The following is a 27,996-nucleotide window of genomic DNA, read 5'->3' on the forward strand; positions in this document are numbered from 1 at the left end:
TCCACACAGACACTGACCAGAATGAAAAGCAGTGATTCACAAAGCTGCAATACACAGGCCTTGGGTTTCACTTTGAGAGCAATTGCAGGATTGGGGTCAGTAAGGGGTAAGGGTAGGGAGGCATCAAGATAAAAGGCAGCCAGGCTCCTTCTCCCTGGAGATGTGTTGCCTGTCAACCTCAATCCGTTCCCTTAATCCTTTCCTGCCACCCCACCCCCACAACTCCTCATGATGACCAGTGTCCTGGGCCTTTAAGAGGTAGCTAGGCTGGACTGAGGAGAGCGCTCACACCTCTCCCCACCCTGCTCCTTCTCCCTGGCTGTAACTCTGCCAGCTGCAGCAGTAAACTGCAGTCGTGGTGGAAGACGGTGGAAGCAGTCAAGTGCAAAGGAGAAAAAGGAGCCAGGCTGAGTCTTCTCGGTGGAGAGCTTTGCAGAGCTCCGGAGGCGTCGCTCACAGACGGGATTCCTACCTTACCCACGGTAAGGGTCCTGGAGCTCTAACCAACCTCTACCCAAGCCTGCCTGAGTCCTAACTCAACCCTACAGATGGGTACCTGTCCTGAATAGGTTAAACTAGGCTCCTTTTTCCACCCTGCGGCTCCACTGGACTCCCTCCCTCCTCCTGGTTCTCTTCAGTTTATCCTCTGACTCAGTTTTGTTTATTTGTTTGTTTGTTTTGGTTTTTCGAGACAGGGTTTCTCTGAGCAGCCCTGGCTGTCCTAGAACTTGTTCTGTAGAGCAGGCTGGCCTCGAACTCAGAGATCCGCCTCCCTCTGTCTCCCGAGTGCTGGGGTTAAAGGCTTGTGCTGCCACCACTGCCAGGCTTAACCACCTTTCTTTCTGGCTGTGTCAATCACCCTTTTATAGAGAAAACTCTTAGCTGTCCAGGACCATGAGTGCTGGCTGGCCCTAGCCCCTTCTCAGAGGTGAAACCACCCTAATAGGAGAAGAGGTAGAATTAGAGCAGATACTCATCGATGAAGATGCATTAATGGACTGTTGAGGGTTAACAAATGACAGTTGTTCAAAACCCATGCGGTATCGGAACTCCTTAGAGAGATCATCTGAAGACATTCTTGGAAAGAATCAGGGTTTGAGTTTTGTTCCTTGCCTGCTTAATAAGCCAGGGCAAGGTGTTGGTATGCCAGCATGCTGTGTGCCATGGGATTTTAGACCGCTGACAGCCTCTTCATCTGTAATAGGGGAATTTAGGGCTTCCCAGACTTGCCTTTGTACCAGGAGTGCTTGTTAGGATGCCCACAAATATTCTCATCCTTCATCTTTAGAAATTTTGATCTGGCAAATTCTATGACACTCTTCTGGAGATATTGATCTAGGCTCAAGTCTGTAGAACCCCATCTGTAGGTGATATAAGCCACCTGGAGGTAGAGGACCAAACCTTGCTTGCTCTGTAATACCGGGCCACTAGTCCTAGGAAAGTTTGTGTCTATATTACAGAGGTTATTATCGAATCCTCAAAGATTCCAAACAGATGTATATGTGTTAATCTCTCTCTCCCTCTTTTTCTCTGAACCCTCAAACTTCTTACATCGTCAAGGATGACCTTGAACACCTGATCCTCCTGCTTCTCCCTCCCAAGTGCTAAGATTCCCCTTGTGCCTGGCTGACCCAGTCTCTCTTACTTTGAGATTTACTCCTCTGTGTACACTCTTGCCAGTGCCCCTCTCCCAGACCCTTTGTTTCTTCTCCCCCCACTGCACCTGCATCCGTCGTAACCAGCCTTCCTTTCGGACACCAGCAGAAACACCGAGCCCTAGAACATGTAGGTTCTAACACATTCTTTGGGCACTTTGTTTCGTCAGTCTCCTAGGATACAGGGAAAAGTGAGGCTGAGAGGAGGGGCATGTTCCCGAGCGTTCAAACCAAAGTGCCCTCTCTCCTGGACTATAGCCTCAAAATCCACAAAGGGGCTGAGACTCAGAGCTACTGGGGATTAGTGGAGATAAGGGAGGGGAATGGCAGGAAAAGGTGATGGGGAAAAAGGATGAGGAGAAGGATAAGAAGAGATCATAAAAAGCATGACGAGTGAACAGAGAGGATTGTGAGAGAGAAAAGAGTGAGCTAGGAAGAAAGGAAATGAAAGAGGATAGGCATGGGATGGGGAGGGCAAGACAATGGGAAGAAAAGAAACTTGTTTGGTGGGATATAGGGGGCTCAGAAGATGATGGAGAGGAGAGAGAGAGCATCAGTGTCCCTCACTGATTCCTGGCCTTCCTTCAACCTGCCTGCTGGAGGAGGCCCTTTCTAAGGGAAGAGCTGGTGAGCTCAGCCCCGGTTGTAGATAGACCTGCGTTCTATTGCAGTCCTGTCACTAAATGACTCTGGCAGGACAGCCGGGCTTCCTGCTCCTCAGTCTCCTCCGTGAAGCTCAGTTCTCGCATGCTGTGGCTTCCTGGGGTGCTGCTGGCATTCTCTTGGCCATACATCACATAGCTACAAGTTAAAACCATTGCTCTGGAATGGGGACAGGTCAGATGGGGGGCGGGGAGGGCGGGATGGCAAAGTGGTTTTCCAAGGCCGGTTTGGGAAATTGTTCTGGCTCCTGGGCTCTGTTCTCAGTCTTCCCATGTTCCAGGACATGTAAGGCTCCTGGACACAGGAACAGAGAAGGTAATTCTGTCTTCTTCCGAGCCCAAGTCCCACTACAGAGTCCTGTGCCCACAAGGTGGAAGCTGAAATTTAGAGGGGACTGAAGGCGAGATTTCGGCCTGGGATAGACTTCAAGCTCAGGTCACCCTCACCCTACTGTGCTCTGAGCACCTATGGAATTTCAGAGTGACACATTACTGTCTCCTCCAGTCTTCATACAGCAGTTTGAAGCTGTGTGACGATTCCAAACAGTGCATCCACACCTAGGAAAGGAGGTGCTTTCTGCCTCTGAAGGCACACGTTCAGTCCCTCCTTCCATTTAGAGGGCTCTTCTTGTCTCAGCCAGGAGCACATACTCAGCCTCGGCCAATAAAACTTTCTTCCTGAACCTGCCACAGCTGTTTCTCCCCCAAAAGACTGTTCCCCCTCTTTCGCCCCTCACTCCTCTACCCCTTTAGAGAGCCCTCTCATGGTCTTTAAGTCAGGGAAGTCATATTTTCAGTGACTCTTACACTCTCCTTTGAGTCACTTACAGCCGGGTGTGGTGGCGCACGTCTTTAATCCCAGCACTCGGGAGGCAGAGGCAGGCGGACCTCTGTGAGTTCGAGGCCAGCCTGGTCTACAGAGTGAATTCTGGAATAGCTAGGGCTACACAAGGAAACGCTTGTCTTGAAAAACAACAACAAAAACAACAACAAAATGTTGAATGTGATGCTGGCTGTAGTGGCTCACATCTGTGATCCTAGCACTCCGTAGGTGGGAACAAGAGCATCAGGAGTTCAAGGCCAGTCTTAGCTACATGAGACTCTGCTCAAAGAAAGAAAGAAAAAAGATTCTGCCCCAGCTCTTTAGGAATTGGACAAAGTGTACATGACAGTCTAGACAGGGCTCCAGGAAGAAAAAGGCTGGAATGATCCTATCTGGAGAAGAGACAGCTAGGGTGTAGACAGAGTCTAGGCTCTGATAAGTGTTGGCTGCAAGATGGTAGACCCTAATAATGAGAACATGGGGAATGAGCAAGGTGTGGAGCAGTGTTACCTCCTGAGTGTAGGTAGCAAGAGAGTGTTTGGAACATGCCTTGCTATAGCCGTCCCTGGAGAGAGCCATGGAAACTAGCTAACAAAGATAGATCTATGTATCTTAGTTTAAATTCTAATCTGTGCATGAATTGAGACAGTTAAGGCTCAGAGTCAGCAAACTCAGAAGTGCCCAAAGCTGCAGACTAGATGAAGTACCTGATGCATGCCACTCAGGAAACCCTACGTTTCCTTCTCTTGTTCCCTTAAACTCACCCAAAGCCCTCTGCTCCCCCTCGTTCCTTTAGGGGACTCTGGCACCAGCTGGTGGAGCAGTGGGTGATGGCATCTCAGATTCAAGACCGTGAGTACCCCTGCAGGGGAAGAGGTCTGGGGAGAAAGCCCGGGGAGTAAAGGAGGTTAGACCCTGGTTACGGAGCTCCTCTGGGCCCTCCAGCCTCCCCACAACAAGTCCCTGCTCTTCCTGGCTCAGGACTGACCACTGATCAGGACCTGCTGCTGATGCAAGAAGGCACCACGATGCGCAAGGTGAGGACCAAAACCTGGAAGAAGCTAAGGTTCTTCAGACTTCAGAATGACGGCATGACAGTCTGGCATGCACGGCAGGCCGACGGCATAGCCAAGCCCACTTGTGAGTGACCGTGATAGCTATGGGTGGGTATATGGGCGGACAGGTCTCTGAGGGATCCAGAAGTTGGAGGGCAGGGGAGGGACCAGGATCCTGTAAGAGTGGTCTCTTGTGCAGGCCCACTTATGTGGCTCTATACAAGACGACAAGCCAGCCTTTGCCTTTGAAGGACTGTAATGAGGATTAATTTAGTCATTACACATAGGAAGTTTAGAAAAGCCTTGGCACAGGATGAGTCTCCATAAATAAGAGGTTATTTATTATGGTCACTATGACTGTGATCTGTCCGGATTAAAACTGGCTCTGCCACTTTCTGGGTGAGTAGCTTTGGACAAACTACTTAACTGAACTGAGGTTTCTCATCTGCAAAATGGGGTTAACCTGCACCTACCTGTAAATTGTAGAGACTGGTGAGTTATGTGTGAAACACCTAGCATGAGATCTGAAACCTGGACAGATTTCCCAAATGTTAGACATTACAATACTTCAGAGCATAAAAAGCATCCCCAATAATGTTCATCCTGTTGGTCAAGCTCTTTACAATACATTTAAACACTTGACCACAGAATAGACAGAGTCTGCTTTAGAGACATAAGCCATACTCATGAACCACACTACCCCGAGCTAAGGTAGGGAATGGGAGAATTTCTCTGGCTCTCTTCTCTGTAACTTGAAAGCAGAGACCGGCAAGCCTGAAACACAGGCATACACTATACTCTTTTGGTGTATCTATTCTACAGATGCACTTGTCATCCCCACTAGTTCTCCTGTGAGAACCACTGGGACCTTCCATGAACGGGGACCATCCACTCCTTAAGATGTGGACACTGAGGGGTTAAGCTTGGGTCTCCACACTGCCAGCTGGTGACTGGGAGTCAGGTCTTGCCAGGTCTAGCAGAACCTCCTTGCTATGCGGGCTCCTGTGAACTCCTGAACCACTGAGACTCCATCACCCTGCCCAGTGTCCTGTGGGATCCAGCCTGCAGAAGCTCAGGTTCCTTCTCTCTGTGTCTTCCTGGAGACAGGAGTTCTGGCCACCGTCCCCTGTCCTCGGCGCTCTCACCTGTCTCTTGTCTGGCAGTTTCCATCTCTGATGTGGAGACAATCCGGAAGGGCCATGATTCTGAGCTGCTGCGCTATCTGGTAGAAGAGTTCCCCCTGGAGCAAGGCTTCACCATTGTCTTCCACGGTCGCCGCCCTAACCTGGACCTAGTGGCCAACAGTGTTGAAGAGGCCCAGATGTGGATGCGAGGGCTCCAGCTGTTGGTGGATCTTGTGGCCAGCATGAACTACCAGGAGCAACTGGACCAGTATCAACCAGATGGAGTTAGGGTGTGGATGGGTTACTGAAGGGGCCGGATGCTACAGAACCAGGGAAGGTGGGGAGCGTGCAGAAATAGAAAAGCCAAATGATCCAGGTGGTGTGGAGAGACACGGAGGCCAGAACAGAGCTGAGGAGTCTGAAGGAGAAATGGAGGTTTGCCAGTTAGAGTCTGGGAATGAGAATCGGAACCCAGGCTTGGAGGAGGGGCCAGAGAGAGGAGGAAGAAGAGCAAGCGAGGTGCTGCTCCTGTGAACCAAACAGGCATCCCAGTAGCGTTCACTTCCCAGGTGTGGGAAGCAGCTCCTAGAGGGCGCAGTGGCGTAGACTCACTTAACGATTCCTAGACTGGAGTCAGCGAGGTGATCCCACCAGGAAAGGTGCTTGCCACCAAACGCTGACAACCTGAATCCAATCCCTGGAGCACACGTGGTGGGAGAACTGACTCCCCCCAACACACAGTAGCTTGCAGACCCTCCAGTAAGTGTAAAAGAAGTTCCTAGATTGTACATTACTCCGTGCATGTTCACATTCATTCAGCACCGATCAGCCAGACTCTCCACCATTATGCCTAGCTTTAGGGACATCAAGATTAACGAGGCCACATATAATACTTTACTTAGTGGAGAGAACCAATTTGTGTAAATAATTTAAGTGCCAAATTAGAGGAATATTTGATTCTACCTAAGAGTGTTTTGATGCTGGGCGGTGGTGGCGCACGCCTTTAATCGCTGCACTCAGGAGGCAGAGCCAGGCAGATCTCTGTGAGTTCGAGGCCAGCCTGGTCTACAGAGCGAGATTCGGGACAGGCACCAAAACTACACAGAGTCTTGAAAAACAAAGACAAAAACAAACAAAAAAAAATTGAGTGTTCTGAGAAAGTGCCAGAGAAGAAATAGCATGTGAGTTGGGTCCTTAAATTTTGGACTAGAGTAGGTTGGGCAGTGGTGGTGCACACCTTTAATCCCAGTACTTGGGAGGCAAAGGCAGGCAGATCTCAGTGAGTTCGAGGTCAGCCTGGTCTACAAAGTGAGTTCCAGGACAACCAGGACTGTTACACAGAGAAACCCTGCCCCCCCCCCCCCCCCCCCCCCCCCCCCCCCGCCCCAACTTTTTTTTTTTGGACTGGAAATGTTGCTCTGTTCTTAGGATGCTTGCCTAGCATGCAAGAAGCCCTGGGTTCGATCCCAACACTGCATAAACCGGGCATGGCAATGCATGCCTGTAATCCCAGTACCCAAGAGGCAGAAGCTGGAGGATCAGAAGGTCAAAGTCATCCTTGGCTACATGGCAAGTTTGAGGCTAGCCTTGACTACATGTAACCTTATCAAAGAAAGAAAGAAAAGTAGTATAAATTGACCCGAAGAAAGAGGATGGCAAAGGCACTCCTGTCTGGGAGGATAGCATGATTAAGGTCTGGGGAGAGGAGACTTACGGCAGCAGGTCGGGGATGGTGGTCAGAGGGGCTGCTGAGACGGGCGGAGGTGCAAAGACAGACACATTGAGAAGGCTGGGCCGGGCCTGGTGGTCTGGCAGGAGAAGGGCATCTTAACGACTGTGTCAGAATTTAGGTTGCCTTCTGTAGACAGTGGGGAGGTGGCTCCCTTCAGGCACCTGAGCCATACAATGACAAGGAAGGTTTATGTTCAGGAGAGAATATTCTAGAAGCTATGTAGAGGATGGGTTGGCTCGGGAGAGAGACCGGCAACAGAGACAGGAGCGGTGTCAGTGGATGAGCACACGCCACTGCACACACACGGTGCTTTTGCCTTGACTCCGAGCTGGATGGGTGAGGGAATGGTTCCAACGAGGAGACAGAAACCAGGACGGCAGGATGAGTTTCCAAGAAGCGCGACGGCTGCTGCTTCTGATGAATGTGGAAATGGATCAGGAATATGCCCTCAGTCTTTTTCAGGTAGGTTCGCCGGGGAGGGTTTGCAGGGGCCAGCCAGACCATGTCTTCACTCGGCCGGAAGGCCTCTGACCCCACTCGGCAGCATCCATTTGTTGAATCCTTACTGTGTACTCCAGTACCACTCCAGTGGGGCTGGTGTAGGGAATGATTCTGGCCCCTCAGTCTTGTTGGGAGGATGACTCATAATCCCTACAAAAAGAAAATAACAACATGTTATTATATTGGAGCCGAGCGGTGACACACGCCTTTAGTCCCAGCACTTGGGAGGCAGAGGCCAGCCTGGACCACATAGTGAGTTCCAGGACAGCCAGGGCTACACAGAGAGACCCTGTCTCAAAAAACAAAATAAAACAAAAGACCTAATATGTCATTATGTTGGACCTGTTCACAGCCAGAGTGTCATAGGTGCCCACTACAAAATTCCATCTGCAATGTGACTAAAGAGAAGGGGGCAGATTCTGGCTAGTTGGTTGTTTGTTTTGAGCTGGGATCAAACGTAGCCCAAACTGACCTCAAACTCACTATGTAGCTGAGGATGACCTTGAACTCCTGACCCTAAATTGGGATTAAAGGCATGTACTATTGCTTCCATTTCCCTTCTAATCATTTACAGACTTCTGAGAGATATAATCTTTTGTGTTAAAAAATTTCCCTCTAGCAAGTGATAGGGCTAAAACTTTGCCTTTTATTTCCTGGAGTGACTTCTATGCCTATGAAATGTCAGGAGTTCTGTGAGAGTTTTATACACATGTGCTAAGATGCCCCTTACAGGGCCTGGGAGGATGACTGTTAGTAAAGTACTTGCCAAGTAAGAACAGGACTCAAGTTCTACCCTGGCATCTGTGTAAAAGGTGTGTGTGTGTGTGCGTGCGTGTGTGTGTGTGTGTGTGTGTGTGTGTGTGTGTGTGTGTGTGTGTGTGTGTGTGTTTCAGGGGGTACCCCCAGTGCTAGGGGGGAGAGAGAGAGATTCCTGAAGCTTGATGGCCATACAACCCTACAGGACAAAAGATCATACCCTTTCTCACTGTTCGTCCATTCCCTGCTAACTCTTCTCTTGCAGGAAGCAGATGTGTCCCATTCTGATACTCTGGAAGGAGAAGAATTTGTACAGTTCTATAAGGCACTGATTAAGCGTACTGAGGTTGAGCAACTATTCGAGCACTTTTCGTCAGATGGACAGAAGCTGACCCTTCTGGAGTTTGTGGATTTCCTTAGAGAGGAACAGAAAGAAAAAGACAACGCCCCCGACCTTGCTCTGGAATTCATTGACCGCTATGAGCCTTCAGAGAGTGGTAAGGACAACTGGGTGTAATAGATGCTAGACATAGGGGATGGGGAGGGGCTGAAAAAACAAAGACCCAGAGACAAGAGTCTTCTCCTAATGTAGGGAGGGCTGAGTCCTCCTCTCCCCTGGCCTCCTTTCCAATCATCTCACTGAACCATGTCAGTGGTCAGATAAGACAGAAATAGATTTTCATCTCTTAGGAGGAGGAGAGTCGGAGGTCCCTTTCCTTCCCTGTGCTCACATTTCACATCCTTTACCTTCGGGAACTCCTTGGCCATACCAACTTTGTCCTCGTGGAAAAAGAAAACGCTCGCTCTCTCACGCTTGCCTCCTCCCATGATGATTCCTCTGCTCCAAGTTCCACGGTCACTGTTCGTTTCAATGGTGGTTAGATTCCTGGTCATTCCTGGACATTCTCTAAGGTCATCTGAGTCCAGTCAGCATAGGCCTGAGGCAGTGATGAGGCCATGTGTCTGGCATTTGACAAGTACAGCTAAAATATGCCTTCTTTATTATTAAACTCTCCTCTACTTTGCCCTTTAATGGACTCACTTCCACCCCTCCGTCCCCTTTCAGAGTGTGAGAAGTTTATATCAATAGTAAATTATTTACAAAGCACGTCCACATTCTTAATTTAGTCCTCACTGCAACTTTGTAAAATGGAAAATAATCAATCCATTGGGATTTCACTGAGTAACATTCCCACACTGTGCTAACATCTCTACACTCTTTTCTTGTCTTAGCCTTCCTGATAAAATGGGCTCTATTATTAAGTCCGTTTTAGAAATAGGAAAACAGGGGTTTTCAAATCTTCAAATATCAAATGGGGAGCTGGAGAGATAGCCCAAGAGGTAAGTGTGCTTACTGTGCAAGCGACCTGAGTTCAGATCCCAGCCCCCATGTAAAAGGCCAGACATGGTTAGAGGTGTGCCTGCGCCCTCAGTGCTGTGGATGGAGGCCAGAGATGGGGATTATTACCTGGGTTTGCTAGCTGTCAGCCTAGTTTCAGGTTCAGTGAGAGACCCTATCTCAATGGTAGAGGGGCACTAGACTTCCTTCTCTGGCTTCTACACACACACTTATGCACACTATACACTTACACCACACTCATACACAAACACAATAAAATAAAAATAAGAGAGATTAAACAACTTTCTGGAAGCCAGGAGCGAATGAGAATGGAACTGGAATCCAAACCCAGATCATTCCTCAAGTAGTATCTCTCATGAAATAAAGTAGAATGATTGGGATGGACAAGTGATCCAGATTTGCTGGGCCTCAACTTTCACCCCCATTCATTCATTCATTCATTCACTCCTTCAGCAAGTTCCTTTTTTGTTTGTTTTTTGAGACAGGGTTTTTCTGTATAGCCCCGGCTGTCCTGGGACTTGCTCTGTAGACCAGGCTGGCCTTGAACTCAGAGATCCGCCTGCCTCTGCTTCCCTGAGTACTGGGATTAAAAGCATGTGCCATCACCACCCGGAAAGGAATTCTTTTTTTTTTTTTTTTTGGAGCAGAAGGTCGAACCCAGGGCCTTGCACTTGCTGTGCAAGCGCTCTACCACTGAGCTACATCCCCAACCCCCGGAGAGGAATTCTTATTGAGTATAATGTGTCAGGACCTACGCCAAGCACCACAGAGACAATGAAATAAGATCTCAAGCTGAGTGTGAAGGCACATGTCTTTTTTAATCTCAGCACTTGGGAGGCACTGGCAGGCAGATCTCTGAGTTCAAAGCCAGTCTGATCAACAGAGTACGTTCCAGGACAGCCAGGGTTACAAAGTGAAACCCTGTCTCGAAAAAACAAAACAAAAACAAGCATGTACAGCCATGCTAGTCAGAAAACAATAGTAAAGAAGTCTGAAGAAAAAAAATGGGATCCTCTGTTCCAGAGCAGGATCAAATCCATCAATCCCGTCTGTCATGGCTTGGATGTGCCCCCTAATGTACACACGTTAGGAACTGAACCCCAGTGCATCGTGTTGAGAAGTGAGGCCTTCACCTGAAACCTCCTACCCAAATTCCTGCCATTCTTCACTCTATGATGCATCACACCTAGATCTAGGAAGCTGGTCATGAGCATCACCTTGTCCTACCTTCCAAACCAAGCCTCTCTGCAGCTAAATCACCCTCAGTGAGACTTCCCAGCCCAGCAGTGCAAGGCATGGCCCTGACATCTGACTGCTTGGGTTCAAATCCCAGCTCCTTCACGTAAAATAGCCGTGTGACTTAGGGCAAGCTATCTAAGCTTGTCACAGGAGCTGTATTACAATACTGACCTCACTGTGTTAGTGAGCTGCAGGACATAATGTCCTTGTATGGAGTAAGTGCCCAATAGCTGCTAGTCACTGTTGTTACTGTGTGAAGTCCATCCTGAGAACAGTGAGGGCCGTAAAAGGGATCAAAGGGCCGTTTCCTCAGCAAGAGTCTAAGGAGATACTGACAAATGTCCCCCCCAAACACCACATGTCATAGCATAGGTCATCTAGCTGCACAGCCCAGAGAAGAAATCACAGGCACTTTGGCCAGGTTACTAATAACTTTTTTAGCTATATCCTTAGGCCTCAGATCTGGATTCTGTGCTGTCTTTTATAATAACTGTGAGCTCCAAGAACTATGTACATTTAAAGGGACCCAAATCAACTAAAATTACAAAATGACTTCCTCAGGCACACAAGCCCTATTTCAAGGTTCATAGATACATGTATCTAGGGGCTGCTGTATCCTACAATGCAGAATAGAGCATTCTCATGGTTGTGTACCATTCTGTTGGATAACACTGGACTAGAATGTTCGGTCTGTTAGTTTTTTAAGATAGGACCTCATGATGTGGCCAAAGCTAGCATTGAACCCAAAGTCAAGATCCCATGACCTCCGCCTCCTGCCAAAATGATTTTTTTAAATTTATTTATATTTTTTTATGTGCATTGGTATTTTGTCTATGTTCATGTCTGTGTGAGGGTGTTGGGTCCCCTGGAACTGGGGTTACAGACAGTTGGAAGCTGCCTTGTGGGTGCTGGGAATTGAACCCGGGTCCTCTGGAAGTGCAGCCAGTGCTCTTAACCACTGAGCCATCTCTCCAGCCCCTGATTTTTTTTACTAATAGAAATAGAGATAATTTCTTTTAAAAAGATAAGCACTCAGAAGAATTAAGATGGGAACTGGCAATGTGACTCAGTGGGCAAGGTGCTTGCTGCCAAGCCTGATGACCTGAGTTTGAGCCTGTGGACCCAACATGGTGGAAGAAGAGAACCGATTCTTGCCAGTTGTCCCCTGACCTTCACAAATGTGCCATAACACATGCACCCCCTGCACACAATACACATATACAAAGTAAATAACAAATATAAAGAGAGAGAGAGAGGAGAGAGAGAGAGAGAGAGAGAGAGAGAGAGAGAGAGAGAGAGAGAGAGAGGAGAGAGAGCATGAGAGCATGCAAGTGAGGACAAGAGAGCATATACCAGGAATTGTGGCACATTCATTTAATCCAAGCACATAGGATGCAGAAGAACCTCTGTGTGATTGGTTTTTGTTTTGTTTTGTTTCCAAGACAGTATGTAACTCTTGACTATCCTGAAACTCACTATGTAGACCAGGCTAGCCTAAAACTCGGAGATCCTCCTGCCTCTGTCTCCTAAGTGCTGAAATTAAATCCAGGTGTGCCATCACCCCTGGATCTCTGTGCGTTTGAGGCAAGCCTAGACCACATAGAGAGTTCCAGGCCAGCTAGGGCTACATAGTGAGATCGTGTTTTTACAAAAAGAAGGAAAGAAAGAAAGAAAGGAAGGAAGGAAGGAAGGAAGGAAGGAAGGAAGGAAGGAAGGAAGGAAGAAAAAGAAAGAAAGAAGGAAGGAAGGAAAGAAAAAAGAAAGAGAGAGAGAAAGGAAAAAGGGCTAGATAGCTGGGAAAGGTCTGTTCTCAATGGCAAGTTCAACACGTGGCAAACTGGGGACCTGCAGACTGGATAGGCGTCTACGGGGAGAGGACTAGAGAAGAGGCTTATGGGTGTGCCGGGTCTCTCACTCAGAGCTTCTCACTTTTGTGGTCCCCACTCCGCACTCCAGGCAGATTGCTGCATGTGCTGAGCAAGGATGGCTTCCTCAGCTACCTCTGCTCGAAGGATGGAAACATCTTCAACCAAAACTGCCTCCCTGTCTACCAGGATATGACTCAGCCTCTGAATCATTACTACATCAACTCCTCTCATAACACCTACCTGCTGAGGGACCAGCTCTGCGGCCAGAGCAGCGTGGAGGGATACATACGGTACAGTGATGGTTTGAGGGGGGCCAGCTCCTGAGATGGACTATCTGTGGGAAACCAAGGGGCAGATAACAGGGACTGAAACATAGAGAGCTTAGGGACCTCAGATTCCTGGGTACCTGAGAGACTTGGAGAACATCTTAGCTATTAGCAGAATGGTAATGAAACCCTACAGATAAACAGAATTCTTCTCTGTCACAAGCTAGGAAATGCTGAGAATTCAGGGGTCCTCATGTTTATTTTGAGCTAGTACATGGAATGCTTTAAAGCAGTGGCTCTCAACCTTCCTAATGCTGACACTTTAATACAGTTTCTCATGTTGGGGTGACCCCCATCCATAACATTATTTTCGTTGCTACTTTATAACTGTAATTTTGCTACTGCTATGAATAGTAGTATAAAAATTTTTGGAGATAGAGGTTTGCCAAAGGGGTCAAGGCCCACAAGTTGAGAACCACTGCTTTAAATGAAAGGCAATGGGATGTAGAGTTAAAAAAAATAAACAAACAAAAAACATAGGCTCCAGAGTCAGTCCACTTTGGGTGGAATTCTAGTTCTCTTGGTGTTGTGGGTTTCTCTCTGTAAAATAGAGATAATCACACTGCCCGTTCTGTCAGGTTCTTGTGAAGACTAAAGGGCACACGCTCTGAGTCAGTAGCTGAGAAGTGGTGGTTGCCTTTGTCGTGATTGATCAAGACAAGATTGAATAGTCAGGATAGCATTGTAGCATTGGCAAATGACCGACAGGGTAGCCTGAAGGAAACAAGGAATTTTAGCTCAGTGGTAAAGCATATGTATGAGTTGAATCCTATTGGAGAGAGAGGCACATGCCTGCAATTCCAGCATAAACAAAAGTTCTAAGTTCCAGGCTGTCTGACAAAAGACCCTGTTTCAAACATCAATGCGGGGTGGGGTGTGTGTGTGTGGGGTGTGTGTGTGTGTGTCTGTGTGTGTGTGTGTGTGTGTGTGTGTGTGTGTGTGTGTGTGTGTGTGTGTGTGTGTGTGATTTACCAGACATTCAATGACCCAGGTGCTATATTGGGATATACATCCAGAATAGTGGAAATATTGTGAGGCAATGTATGTCACGGCTTGCTAGGGAGGATGATGAGCTGGGGCTAGGTGAAGATAGATGTGAGTTGCAGGCATGGCCCAGTGGACTGAGATGCCTCCATGGAGATGTTTTACTTGAAGTGGTCTGGATAGGCAAGTGCTGGCGAGCACTGTTCTTTCTAGAGCAGGGAGAGGTTATCTCCTCAGGTCGATCACACCTTGACCTCTCCTCCTGCCTCTGGGGGTTTGGGGTTCTTGCAGGGCCTTGAAGCGGGGGTGCCGCTGTGTGGAGGTGGATGTATGGGATGGACCTGGCGGGGAGCCCATTGTTTACCACGGACATACCCTGACCTCCCGTATCCTGTTCAAGGATGTTGTGGCGACACTAGCACAATACGCCTTCCAGGTAGTTGGCCCAGGTTGGGAACAGCACTAAAAAGGGCAAGAAGGTCTGAAGGAGACGAGACTGGCTGGTCTGCTGAGGGTGGAAGGCAGAGAGATAATGCAAGTGGTGTGATACAGACAAAAGAAGGTTTTATTGTTTTGTTTCGCTTTTTAAAATTATTTTATTTTTCAAGACAGTGTTTTACTGGGTAGCCCCGACTGTCCTGGAACTCACTCTGTAGACCAGGCTGGCCTCGAACTCATAGAGATCTGCTTCCCTCTGCCTCCAGAGGCTGGGATTAAAGGCGTGCGCCACCACTGCCCAGCCAATAAAAGAAGTTTTTTTTTTTTTAACTCTAAAGCACCAGACAAATATTAGAGGATTGTTATGATTAAGTGTTGGACATGTTACTAGTAATTAGTATTCATGCAGGTAACCACTAGTTCCTAGTAACTATTTCTAAAAATTTCTGTTACCTGTATGGGAGAGGTTGGGTAGGGGAACAGACAGAGGTGAGCTGGGCTGGGGACAATAGGAATCTAGATATGAGGGTGTCACCTGAGCTCATAACTAGGGGAATAGCCTGTCATCTACACTGAGACTGAAAACTCACAAGGCCTCAGAAGGACTTGGATCAGATTTGGTATTGATACAAGATTTGAGGTCTCAAGAGTGACCCTTAGACGTGGATATGTCCCAAGGAGTGGGCCTGAGACCTATCAAGTTCTCACAGAGCCTTATGATGGGGTTAGGGAAGTTTAGCAATCAGTACTCATTAGAGTTCATAAATGGGGCCTAGGAACACAGGATTTTAGAATTCTGAATGCGTCACCCTCTCCCCTCTGCCAGTCAACAGACTACCCACTCATCTTGTCTCTGGAGAATCACTGTACCTGGGAGCAGCAGCGGACCTTGGCACAACACCTGACTGAGATCTTGGGAGAGCAGCTGCTGAGCACCACCATAGACGGACTGCTGATGGATACGCTGCCCTCGCCAGAGGTAGGGACCCCATGGCCCAGCCAGGCCTTACTGTGGCTTTCACAATCCCTCACTATGGCTCCCTCTTCTACAGTCCTCTTGTCCTGTTCTGTCTTCAGAAGAACCATCTTGCTTTTTAATATACCTATAGATGATATAACTATAGATGATACCTATAATATACCTATAGATGATCATAAGTGGACTGTCATGGCACATGCCTGTAATACTGGTACTTGGAAAGTGGAGGCAGGAGGAACAGCGGTTCAAGGAAAGGTCATCCTCGGCTACATATCACAATTCTGAGACCAAAAAACCTTGTTTTGTTTTGTTTTGTTTTGTTTTGTTTTGAAACAAGACCTCGTGTAGCCAAAGCTGGCTTTGAGCTCCTAACCCTCCGTTCTTCAACTCCCAAGTACTGGGATTATAGGCGCGCACTACCGTGCCTGGTTTCTGTGATTCCAGGGATCAAGCCCAGGGCGTTGTGCATGCTAGGAAAACATTGTACTAAGCTCCATCCCTAGCCCTTAATAGTTCCTGATAGTTCATAATTCATACAGACTTTACAAGCAGTATAGAGAAAGGGGAATTCTCCCCCATCATAATCCCAAACACTTTCATAGCGGTATATGATGAATAGATTTTTAAAAATATTTCATTTATTCATTTGTTTGTTTTGAGCAGAAGGGGGTGGTGGTGCATGTGCCATGGCAAACACGAGTGTGGAGGCCAATAGGAGTTGGTTCTCTCCGTCTCCCAGGTAGGTCCTGGAGATCAAACTCACATTACCAGGCTTTCGGCAAGTGCCTCTCCTGGCTGAGCCATCTTGCTGGCCCCAGTGGATTTATTTTCACCATTCCCTGAACTTCACTCCTGCTAAGCACATGCTGTCCTACCAGCTACTTTCGGCTGCCACCACCACCACGTCCTCCTCTTCCTCCTCTTCCTCTTCCTCCTCCTCCTTGAGACAGGTTCTCGTGAAGCCCCGGCTGGTCTCAGAATTGTGATATGTAGCCGAGGATGACCTTTCCTTGAACCGCTGTTCCTCCTGCCTCCACTTCCCAAGTACCAGTATTACAGGCATGTGCCATGACAGTCCACTTATGATATGGTGGAGCTCAAACCCAGAGATTCGTACATGCTGAGGGAGCACTCTGCCACATTTTCAGCACCATCAATAGATTTTTAAGCTTAAACATATATATACATATTCATATTAGAAAAACTATGAGTGGGGTTACTGTCCATATTTTCTTATTTCATATCATAAGTATATTTTCATGAATATCTTTTCCTCTTTTTTTATTTGTTTGTTTGTTTGTTTTTGGTTTTTTGAGACAGGGTTTCTCTGTAGCTTTGGAGCCTGTCCTGGACTAGCTCTGTAGACCAGGCTGGCCTCGAACTCACAGAGATCCACCTGCCTCTGCCTCCTGAGTGCTGGGATTACAGGCGTGTGCCACCACCGCCTGGCTCTTTTTTGTTTTTTTGAGACAGGGTTTCTTAGCATAGCCTGGCTGTCCTGGACCTCGACTCCGTAGATCAGACTCGGCTCAAACTCAGAGATCTGCCTGATTCTGCCTCCCAAGTACTGGGATTAAAAGTGTGAGAGACTACCACTCAGTTTTTTCTGTCTCTCTCTCTTCTCTTTCTTTTTTTGAGACAGGGTCCCATGTAGCCCAGGCGGCCTTTGAACCCGTGATCCTCCTTGTTTCTACCTCCTGAGTGCTGGGATGATGACTGGTGTGTACCACCACACCAGGTTTAGGTAGTACCCACTAAATTACATCCCCAGCCACATACCTTTTCCTCTTTTCCTTTTTTTTTTTTTTTTTTTTTTTTTGAGACAGGGTTTCTCTGTGTAGCCTTGATGGTCCTGGAACCAATTGTGTAGACCAGGCTGGCCTCAAACTCAGAGACCTGCCTGCCTCCGCCTCTCGAGGGCTGGGATTAAAAGTGTGTGCCACCATTACCCAGCCGGTATAAGAACTTTTTTTTCTTTTCTTTTCCTCTTTTTTTTTTTTGGAGCTGAGGACCAAACCCAGGGCCTTGCGCTTGCTAGGCAAGCGCTCTACCACTGAGCTAAATCCCCAACCCCATCGTTTCCTCTTAATAGCTCTTCAGTGTGCTGTTTTATGCCAGTGCCGTGTAGGGCTCTAATTCATTCAGTTACACATTTAGGAGACAATTAGGTTGTTCATTTTCATCCTGTCCATGCACTTTGTCTATTTATTCTTTCTTTGAATTTCTGAGTTAAAGCATTTGTTTTCTGGGTACACTGGTGGTGGTATTGTGGTGGACACAACTGCCAGCCGAAGAGTTTACATTCTAGCCACAGGTGGTGATTCCCAAACGCAGGAGGTGGAAGCAGCAGGGTCAGGAGTTCAAGGCCAGTCTCTAGTACATTGTGAGCTGGGAATCAGCCTGTGCTACATGAGACCCTTTCTCAAAACACACACACACACACACACACACACACACACACACACACACACACACACACAGAGAGAGAGAGAGAGAGAGAGAGAGAGAGAGAGAGAGAGAGAGAGAGAGAGAGATTGCATTTTGACAATTTTGATTATTTTTGCTGAGTTGCTCTCCAGAAAAAAAATACCAAATAATACTCCGATCAACAGAACAGAATAACCGCAAGCAACTCCATAGTAAGATGATTCATAATGGCAAACACTGGAAAGAAGGGCTTGTTTTTGTTGTTGCTCTGAGGTTTTTTTTTTTCCCCTGAGACGGGCGTTTCTCTGTGTAGCTTTGCGCCTTTCCTCAAACTTGCTTTGGAGACCAGGTTGGCCTCGAACTCACAGTGATCCGCCTGCCTCTGCCTCCTGAGTGCTGGGATTAAAGGCATGTGCCACCACCGCCCGACGCTCTGAGTTTTTTGAGTGCTGGGATTACAGCATGCACTAGCATGCTTGACGCGTCTTAGCATCTAGTCCTGCCTGCCTCCTTTCAGAGTGCTGGAACTACAGGCTGGAGCCACCTACTCCCAGTTCATTTCCTTTCTAAAGGCTCTTCCATGATAAGACTTCAAAAAACATTCTCTCTCTTCATACTCCTATGTGCTTTATATATGCCAACCTTACACCGAAGGGAGTTTTCAGTGTGTAAAATGTGAGGACCTATTGATTGTTTTTCATATGGATAGAAACATTGTAAGTTTGTTTGAGAATAGGTGACTTGCTACCATATGTACTGAGGAATCAAAGCCTCTGGGAATCTCCTGGTGGTCCACTCTCTTCTGCCTTTGAGATGGTGAGACGTCTGCTATCTTCAGGAGGGGCTTGAGCAGACAAGTAGACAGGTCTCTTTATTTTTGTTCCCTAGCAGCTTCGAGGGAAGATCTTGGTGAAAGGAAGGAAGTTAAGAACAATTGAGGAGGTTGAGGTTGAGGAAGAAGAGGAAGAACTAGACAAAGATGACAGGTCAGAGCTGGATCCAGACCCCTACCCTGTGTTGGACACTGAGGTTCAGCCCGAGTCCCAGGAGCTGGCCTCTGGAAACAAGGACAGTAAGGTGAGTCAGGACTCGTTATTTTGTAATGACATTTGGCCAGCATGCATCACAAGGTGAGGGCCAGTTTCTGAAGAGTCTAGATCCAGACAGGAGAAAATGGTCTTTCCTCTCAATGAAAGAGGCCTAAGAGTGCATCTCCAGCATCACCATGCATTATCCCATCCACAGCATCACCATGCATTATCCCATCTCCAGCATCACCATGCATTATCCCATCTCCAGCATCACCATGCATTATCCCATCTCCAGCATCACCATGCATTATCCCATCTATAGCATCACCATGCATTATCCCATCCACAGCATCACCATGCATTATCCCATCCACAGCATCACCATGCATTATCCCATCCACAGCATCACCATGCATTATCCCATCCACAGCATCACCATGCATTATCCCATCCACAGCATCACCATGCATTATCCCATCCACAGCATCACCATGCATTATCCCATCTCCAGCATCACCATGCATTATCCCATCCACAGCATCACCATGCATTATCCCATCCACAGTATCACCATGCATTATCCCATCCCCAGCATCACCATGCATTATCCCATCTATAGCATCACCATGCATTATCCCATCCACAGCATCACCATGCATTATCCCATCTCCAGCATCACCATGCATTATCCCATCCACAGCATCACCATGCATTATCCCATCCACAGCATCACCATGCATTATCCCATCCACAGCCATCACCATGCATTATCCCATCCACAGCATCACCATGCATTATCCCATCCACAGCCATCACCATGCATTATCCCATCCACAGCATCACCATGCATTATCCCATCTCCAGCATCACCATGCATTATCCCATCCACAGCATCACCATGCATTATCCCATCTCCAGCATCACCATGCATTATCCCATCTCCAGCATCACCATGCATTATCCCATCTCCAGCATCACCATGCATTATCCCATCTCCAGCATCACCATGCATTATCCCATCCACAGCCATCACCATGCATTATCCCATCCACAGCATCACCATGCATTATCCCATCCACAGCATCACCATGCATTATCCCATCCACAGTATCACCATGCATTATCCCATCTATAGCATCACCATGCATTATTCCATCCACAGCATCACCATGCATTATCCCATCCACAGCATCACCATGCATTATCCCATCCACAGCATCACCATGCATTATCCCATCCACAGCATCACCATGCATTATCCCATCCACAGCATCACCATGCATTATCCCATCCACAGCATCACCATGCATTATCCCATCTCCAGCATCACCATGCATTATCCCATCCACAGTATCACCATGCATTATCCCATCTCCAGCATCACCATGCATTATCCCATCTCCAGCATCACCATGCATTATCCCATCTCCAGCATCACTATGCATTATCCCATCCACAGCATCACCATGCATTATCCCATCTCCAGCATCACCATGCATTATCCCATCCACAGCATCACCATGCATTATCCCATCTCCAGCATCACCATGCATTATCCCATCCACAGCATCACCATGCATTATCCCATCTATAGCATCACCATGCATTATCCCATCCACAGCATCACCATGCATTATCCCATCCACAGCATCACCATGCATTATCCCATCTCCAGCATCACTATGCATTATCCCATCTCCAGCATCACTATGCATTATCCCATCTCCAGCATCACCATGCATTATCCCATCTCCAGCATCACCATGCATTATCCCATCCACAGCATCACCATGCATTATCCCATCCACAGCATCACCATGCATTATCCCATCCACAGCATCACCATGCATTATCCCATCTCCAGCATCACTATGCATTATCCCATCTCCAGCATCACTATGCATTATCCCATCTCCAGCATCACCATGCATTATCCCATCTCCAGCATCACCATGCATTATCCCATCCACAGCATCACCATGCATTATCCCATCTCCAGCATCACTATGCATTATCCCATCTCCAGCATCACCATGCATTATCCCATCTCCAGCATCACCATGCATTATCCCATCCACAGCATCACCATGCATTATCCCATCCACAGCATCACCATGCATTATCCCATCTCCAGCATCACTATGCATTATCCCATCCCCAGCATCACCATGCATTATCCCATCCACAGCATCACCATGCATTATCCCATCTCCAGCATCACCATGCATTATCCCATCTATAGCATCACCATGCATTATCCCATCCACAGCATCACCATGCATTATCCCATCCACAGCATCACCATGCATTATCCCATCCACAGTATCACCATGCATTATCCCATCTATAGCATCACCATGCATTATCCCATCCACAGCATCACCATGCATTATCCCATCCACAGCATCACCATGCATTATCCCATCCACAGCATCACCATGCATTATCCCATCTCCAGCATCACCATGCATTATCCCATCCACAGCATCACCATGCATTATCCCATCCACAGCATCACCATGCATTATCCCATCCACAGTATCACCATGCATTATCCCATCCACAGCATCACCATGCATTATCCCATCCACAGCATCACCATGCATTATCCCATCCACAGCATCACCATGCATTATCCCATCCACAGCATCACCATGCATTATCCCATCTCCAGCATCACCATGCATTATCCCATCCACAGCATCACCATGCATTATCCCATCCACAGCATCACCATGCATTATCCCATCCACAGTATCACCATGCATTATCCCATCCACAGCATCACCATGCATTATCCCATCTCCAGCATCACCATGCATTATCCCATCCACAGCATCACCATGCATTATCCCATCCACAGCATCACCATGCATTACACATGGCCATCGACACATCTATTGCAATGGGTTTCCACCTTCTTGGATCATGAAATCTTGGACAAAGCTTCTTATTCAGAATGGATAAATATCGAACCATTCTAGTTGAAGCCCTCACCTGACTCTTTCCTGGGTCTAAGTGACATGGGGTGGGTGGTTCAGGCCTGATGGGTATGTAGTAAGTTCCAGAAGGAAGACAAGGAAGGCAGGAGACGAAGGAGCTAAGTGACTCTGGACACAACTTTGTCCTTCACAAAGTCCTTAAAGGCAAATCTGAAGGCTGCTGGTGTCTCCCTCTGTCTCTGTCTCTCTGTCTCTCTCTGTCTGTCTCTGTCTGTCTGTCTGTCTCTCTCTGTAGCTATGTTATTGGCTGAATAAGAAGTTACTGGACCACTGATAGCTGTGACCTCAGTCTCAGCTATAATGGGATAAGTTAGAGAAAGCGTTTTGGAAAGGATGCAGTTTGAGGAGGAGCCAGAAGTATCCAGATACAGGGAGGCCAAGTGAGAAAATGTACCATTGGTGGGACCACAGAGATCCAGGTGTGAAGACTGCATTTCTGTCTCTTGGGCGCTTACATGGCTTACTCAGCTGATTTATTATTATCCTGTGCTGAAGCCATGGTGTTTAAACCTGTTGTCATTTTTAGGGATGGAAATCAGGAGATAAATCCAAAGAAAATGCTCTGGGGTCCTCACATCCTTACAGGTGTGGACTTGGGGACCACCTGCATACTTTGACATAATCTGACTGCGTTCATGTACTTTGTGTTTGGTTGTTTTTTGAGACAGTCTTGACATGTATCCCTAGGTGACCTGAAACTCATTATCTAGACCAAGCTAGGCTCCAACTCATAGAGATCCACCTGCCTCTGTCTCTTGAGTGCTGGGATTAAAGGCGTGTACCACCATGCAAGGATCATGTATGCATTTTGACCAAAGGTTACTGTTCATTTGTTTTCAAGAGAGGTAGGGTGACTGATGCCTCTCTGTTTAAAAAGAATAAAGACTGGTTACCCAAGATGTAGCATAGAGAGGGCCTTCCAAACCCAGACCTGAAACTGATCTGAGCAGTACACGCAGACTGCCTTTATTCCCATCCTCACCCCCAGGTTTTGACGTGTCCGATGGCTTGTCTGCTTATCTGTGGTCACATTTTGGTCCATGCTCCCAGTTCCATTCCTGTGTCCCTTTTCTTGTCCAACCAGGTGAGGCAGGAGGGGGAGTACAGTGGGGAGGCTCTGGGCAGAGGCTTCGGTTGGACGGCCACGAGCTTCTTCTCTCCAGTTCACTCCAAACTCAGCCCCATCTTGCTGTCCACTTTCTCCTCCAGGACTGCACGACCATCTTATGCCCAGACCTGTCTGCCCTGGTTGTCTACTTGAGGGCTGTCCCTTTCTGCAGCTTCACTCATTCCAAAGAAAATTACCACATCTGCGACATTTCATCCTTCTCTGAGACCAAGGCCAAGAGCCTTATCAAGGAGGCAGGTCAGGAGAGAAGAGGGATGGGTAGCTTCAGGCCTGGCAGGCAGGCAGGTGAGTCCCAAGAAACAGAACAAGGGAGCACTGGAGAGATGAGGGAGTTGAGAAACTTCTTAGAGCAGGCAAGGAGAAAAGTGGTTTTGTTTTCAAGGTAAACGCCCAGAGCCCAGTCTGACCTCAAACTTGCTCTGTAATTGAGGATGGCCTTGAACTTCTGATCCTCTTGGCTCTGCCTCCTAAGTTCTAGGACTGCCCCGTACACCACCATTTCCAGTCTGTGCAGTGCTGGGGTGCAAATCTGGGGCTTTCTGCCTGCTAGGCAAGCGCTTGACTAAGTTACATTCCCAACCCATGAAGGAAAAGATTTGTGAATAGTGGGCACAAGGCTCTAGGGAGAAGAAAACTCGGGGGAGGTGGTCACCTTTCTGGAGCCAGCCTCAGATTTCAAGAGTGAAGTAAGTAGAAAGGGTCCTTGGGCCCGGGGAATCGGGAGGACCTACCTCAGGGACAGAACTTCCATCTCCTTCCATGTCCCTTTTTACAGGCAACGAGTTTGTACAGCACAATGCCAGGCAGCTATGCCGTGTGTACCCCAGTCGTCTGAGGACAGACTCGTCCAACTTCCACCCCCAGGAACTCTGGAATGCAGGCTGCCAGATGGGTGAGGAGGGCAGCAGAGACAGGGAGGAAGGGAGTGGAGGATCAGCTGACGGGAGGTAAATTCCCTAGTGGAAATAGGGCCGGGGAATGTTTTAAAAGAGTGCTAGGGTAAGAAAAGTCGAGAAATGGTGCTCTCTATCGGAATGCTCCCAGCAGGCACTGATTGAGGATCATGCTCTGCTCTCTGGCCTAAGCTGGTTTCCAACTGTCTTTCTTCCTCAGTCTTCCAAGTGTGTTACCCAGCTCCAGCAGGCATCCTTACCCCTCTACTGTCTTCTAATTCCCCCCCAAAGAGGGGCTAGAAGGCCAAGGAGAATGTATGTGCATGCATGTAATACACATACGCCTAGGTGTTTATGTATGTATAAGAGAGAATTGTGTGTGTGTGTGTGTGTGTGTGTGTGTGTGTGTGTGTGTGTGTGTGTGTGTAAGAGAGAAAGAGTGGGGAGGGGAAGAGAGGGAGGAAGGAAGAGCGGGGGAAGGGGAAGGGAGAATAGGGTATGTAGCCCTGGTTGGCCTAGAACTTGCTGTGGAGACTAGGATGGTGTTGAAGTTATAGGAGTCCTCCTGCCTCTGCCTCCTGAGTGCTGACTTTACATGTACCATCACACCCAGTTCCCAAGGTGACCTTTTCTTTCTTTCCTGGGATTCTCAGTGGCGATGAATATGCAGACTGCAGGGAGTGCCATGGACATCTGTGATGGGTTCTTCCGCCAGAATGGTGGCTCTGGCTATGTGCTGAAGCCAGAATTCCTGTGTGACATCCAGAGTACCTTCAATCCTGAGAAGCCCATCAGTCCTTATAAGGCCAAGACCCTCTTAGTCCAGGTATGACAGAAACTGTTGGGAAGAACTCGGAATAGCTGGAATAAAAGTGTGTGTGTGTGTGTGTGTGTGTGTGTGTGTGAGAGAGAGAGAGGGAGGGAGGGTGGGGGGGAGGGAGGGAGACAGACACACAGACAGACGGCGGGTGGTGCTGTCTCAACCTGACAGGACTGTAATTGGTTGAAAATTCTCTGCCAGGAGTGGTAGCTCACACCTTTAATCCCAGGCTAGAGCTACACAGTGATCCAGTCTCAAATCAATGAATAAATGACTATATAAAATAATTTCTTTCAGAAGAGGGAGGACAGCCTGATTCAGTTGCAGACTTTGGAGCCAACTGCCTAGTTTCAAATCACTTTTTAGTTGTGCATCATTAGTCAAACTGTCACCTCAGGAAACTCACCTGCAAGACAGGGGTAATGCTACATAACCTGCTTCACAGGGTTGTGAGGACTATCCGTTAAAAGTGCTTACCGCCGGGCGGTGGTGGCGCACGCCTTTAATCCCAGCACTCGGGAGGCAGAGCCAGGCGGATCTCTGTGAGTTCGAGGCCAGCCTGGGCTACCAAGTGAGTTCCAGGAAAAGGCGCAAAGCTACACAGAGAAACCCTGTCTCGAAAAAACCAAAAAAAAAAAAAAAAAAAAATGTTTAAAAGTGCTTACCACCCCTGGGGCACAGTAGGTACTATAGAATTGGTGTGCCTACTTCCAAGCCTTTGGATTCATTTAAAATTTCAGGTTGGAAACTAGAATACAGCATCTCATCTGCAGGATTAGTTCTGCAGTCTATGGAGCTATAGTGCAAGCCCTGTTTTCTCCAGGGTGTGAGGCTGGGTGAGGGAGGGCTGGGCTGAGCAGGGACTCATGAAGTTCTAGTACCCTGGTTGCAGGTGATCAGTGGTCAACGGCTCCCCAAAGTGGACGACACCAAAGAGAGGTCCGTTGTGGACCCACTGGTGAAAGTGGAGCTCTTTGGTGTTCCTGAAGACACCAGGCAGCAAGAGACCGACTATGTGGACAACAATGGTGAGACTGGCCACGGGATGTGTAGGGCCAGACTGCCAATCGCTTTCTATGCTGTCCTCCAGTTGGTGCGGTCCATGTTTCTGTGCACCCCCACGGGAGGCAAAGTGACACAGTCCAGGAAATCCTGGACCTCCTTTATAGACTTGTGAATTGGGAAAATTCCTTATGCCTTTTATTTTGAAAGATTTTTTTTTTTTTAATCTTAGTGTGCATACCACCTCTATGTGCCCACAGAGGCCAAGCGGCATCAGATTCCCTGCACTGGGTTATAGGCAGCTGTGATCCATCAGATGTAGGTTCTTGGAAGTGAACTCAGGTCCTCTGGGAAAGAAGCAAGTGCTATTATTAGCTTCTGGGCCATTTCTCTAGCCCCTGCCTCTGCATGTTACAGCAGTCCTCACTTGTAAAATGCTGACTGGCAATCTAGATTAAATGAGAATTCTGGGAAAGCAACTGAGTATGGCCTAATGAAGATGGTCAGTGTGTTCCTTTATTCCCCTCTCCACTTCAGGTATTAATCCCTACTGGGGGCAGACATTCTGTTTCCGGGTCCGGGTGCCTGAACTTGCTATACTGCGTTTTGTGGTAAAGGATTATAACTGGAAATCCCGGAATAGCTTTATTGGTCAATACACCCTGCCCTGGACCTGTGTGAAACAAGGTGAGGTAGTCCTTGGACTCCTGGCCAATATCCCAACTCTGGCTCCTGTCCTAACAAAGATCGTCTGCCCATTTCCAGGTTACCGACACATATCCTTGCTCTCCAGAGATGGCACTAGCCTCCACCCAGCTTCCATCTTTGTGTATATCTGCATGCGGGAAGACTTGGAGATGGATGAATCCTGAGGTGGGTATTCCATAGCAAGAGTAGATTCATAGGTGGGCTTTAGATGTCAAGGCACAAAATTGCCTCCCTGCTCCCCCCTTCCCCTAAGATAAGGTCTCACCATGTGGCTCGGGCTGTCCTGGAACTCACTATTGTAGCAGACTGGCCTCCAGAGTGCTGAGATTAAAGGCATGAGCTACTATGCCCAGTGTACCTTGCCCTTTTTTTTTTTTTTTAAGATTTTATTATTTATTGTGTATAGTGTTCTGCCTGCCAGAAGAGGGCGCCAGATATCATCACAAATGGTTGTGAGTCACCATGTGGTTGCTGGGAATTGAACTCAGGACCTCTGGAAGAGCAGCCAGTGCTCTTAACCGCTGAGCCATCTCTCCAGCCCTACCTTGCCCTTCTTAAACAAATCTATGTCTTGATCTTTTTATGTGCATTGGTGGTTTTTGCCATAGGCGTCTGGTCTACTAGAACTGGAGTTACAGTTGTAAGCTGCCATGTGGGTGCTGGGATTTGAACCCATGTCCTCTGGAAGAGCAGCCAGTGCTCTTAGCTGCAGAGCTCTCTCTCCAGCCCCCTAGGAGCTGATCTTTCATCTAGTCTTTCCTGCCCTTTCCTGTTGTGCGCCCTGTGCTGGAGTTCCCTCCTTATTCTTGCCCTAGGCTTAGTCCCATCCTCAGCTCTTCTGTTAATCTCTCCCATCATCTCTGACTAGAAACACAGGGAAGGACTCGAAGCAAAAAAATCTACAGAAGCATTATCCCCTCCAACCTACAAGTCCTTCAAAATCCAGAGCCAACGAAAGGATCAATCAAGGATCAAGGCTCCCAGGCAAAGGTTGGGGAAGGATGCCTGACCCCAGAACTACAACTGTCTAAGAGAACAATGAACAGCCCTGAGTCCCCACTGGACTGCTGCTCCTTAGCTGGTCTAAATAGAGCTTCTCTGTCCAATTTGGCTCCCGTATGGTCTGTCATTATGAGGCAAGAAGGAGATGTATGGGGCGGTGGGGGGCAGCATTTGAGTAGTCAGGTGGATGTATGGGCTGTCACTGTTGGGCAAGAAGGGGAAGTATGTGTGTGGGGAAGCATGCAGAGAAACAAGGTTTCCAAGGGCTCTCCTCCATGTGCTGCACAGAAAGGGCACAGGAGAGAGGCTCATAGGGATGGGGCAAAGGGACAGGGTGTGTGGCCTTGCCAGTTGGGCCTTTACACTGCCTAGATGCTTGTACTCCTTGATGCAGCTGCTGGACCAGTCTTCTGACTGATTAAAGCTGCTTCTGGGAGGAAGCGGAATGGGTGGCAATCCTCTTCTGACAAAAAGAGCTTG

At 48.0% G+C, this 27,996-nt stretch overlaps 1 protein-coding gene across 7 annotated transcripts; it reads left to right on the plus strand.

The window, feature by feature from the left end:
- The first annotated feature begins 98 nt into the window (after positions 1-98).
- On the plus strand, positions 99-27,624 carry Plcd4 (phospholipase C delta 4). Of its 7 annotated transcripts, none has more exons than XM_052749866.1 (18): positions 99-482; positions 3,937-3,992; positions 4,122-4,280; positions 5,359-5,587; positions 7,384-7,513; positions 8,574-8,805; positions 12,864-13,065; positions 14,377-14,521; positions 15,350-15,502; positions 18,821-19,006; positions 22,951-23,046; positions 23,172-23,376; positions 23,867-23,983; positions 24,638-24,810; positions 25,697-25,832; positions 26,344-26,493; positions 26,572-26,679; positions 27,383-27,624. In XM_052749866.1, exons 2-17 carry the CDS (start codon positions 3,971-3,973, stop codon positions 26,676-26,678), a joined length of 2,442 nt encoding a protein of 813 aa, XP_052605826.1. In that variant the 5' UTR covers positions 99-482; positions 3,937-3,970; the 3' UTR covers position 26,679; positions 27,383-27,624. The 7 variants fall into 7 exon arrangements, with proteins under 7 accessions (XP_052605826.1, XP_052605825.1, XP_052605831.1 ...); XM_052749865.1 differs by having other exon boundaries at positions 102-482; positions 18,818-19,006; XM_052749871.1 differs by having other exon boundaries at positions 104-482; positions 23,172-23,328.
- Positions 27,625-27,996: the final 372 nt, after the last annotated feature.

The sequence above is a fragment of the Peromyscus californicus genome, unplaced genomic scaffold, assembly GCF_007827085.1.
Source record: "Peromyscus californicus insignis strain IS unplaced genomic scaffold, ASM782708v3 Scaffold_21__1_contigs__length_65335640, whole genome shotgun sequence".
Classification (NCBI taxonomy): domain Eukaryota; kingdom Metazoa; phylum Chordata; class Mammalia; order Rodentia; family Cricetidae; genus Peromyscus; species Peromyscus californicus.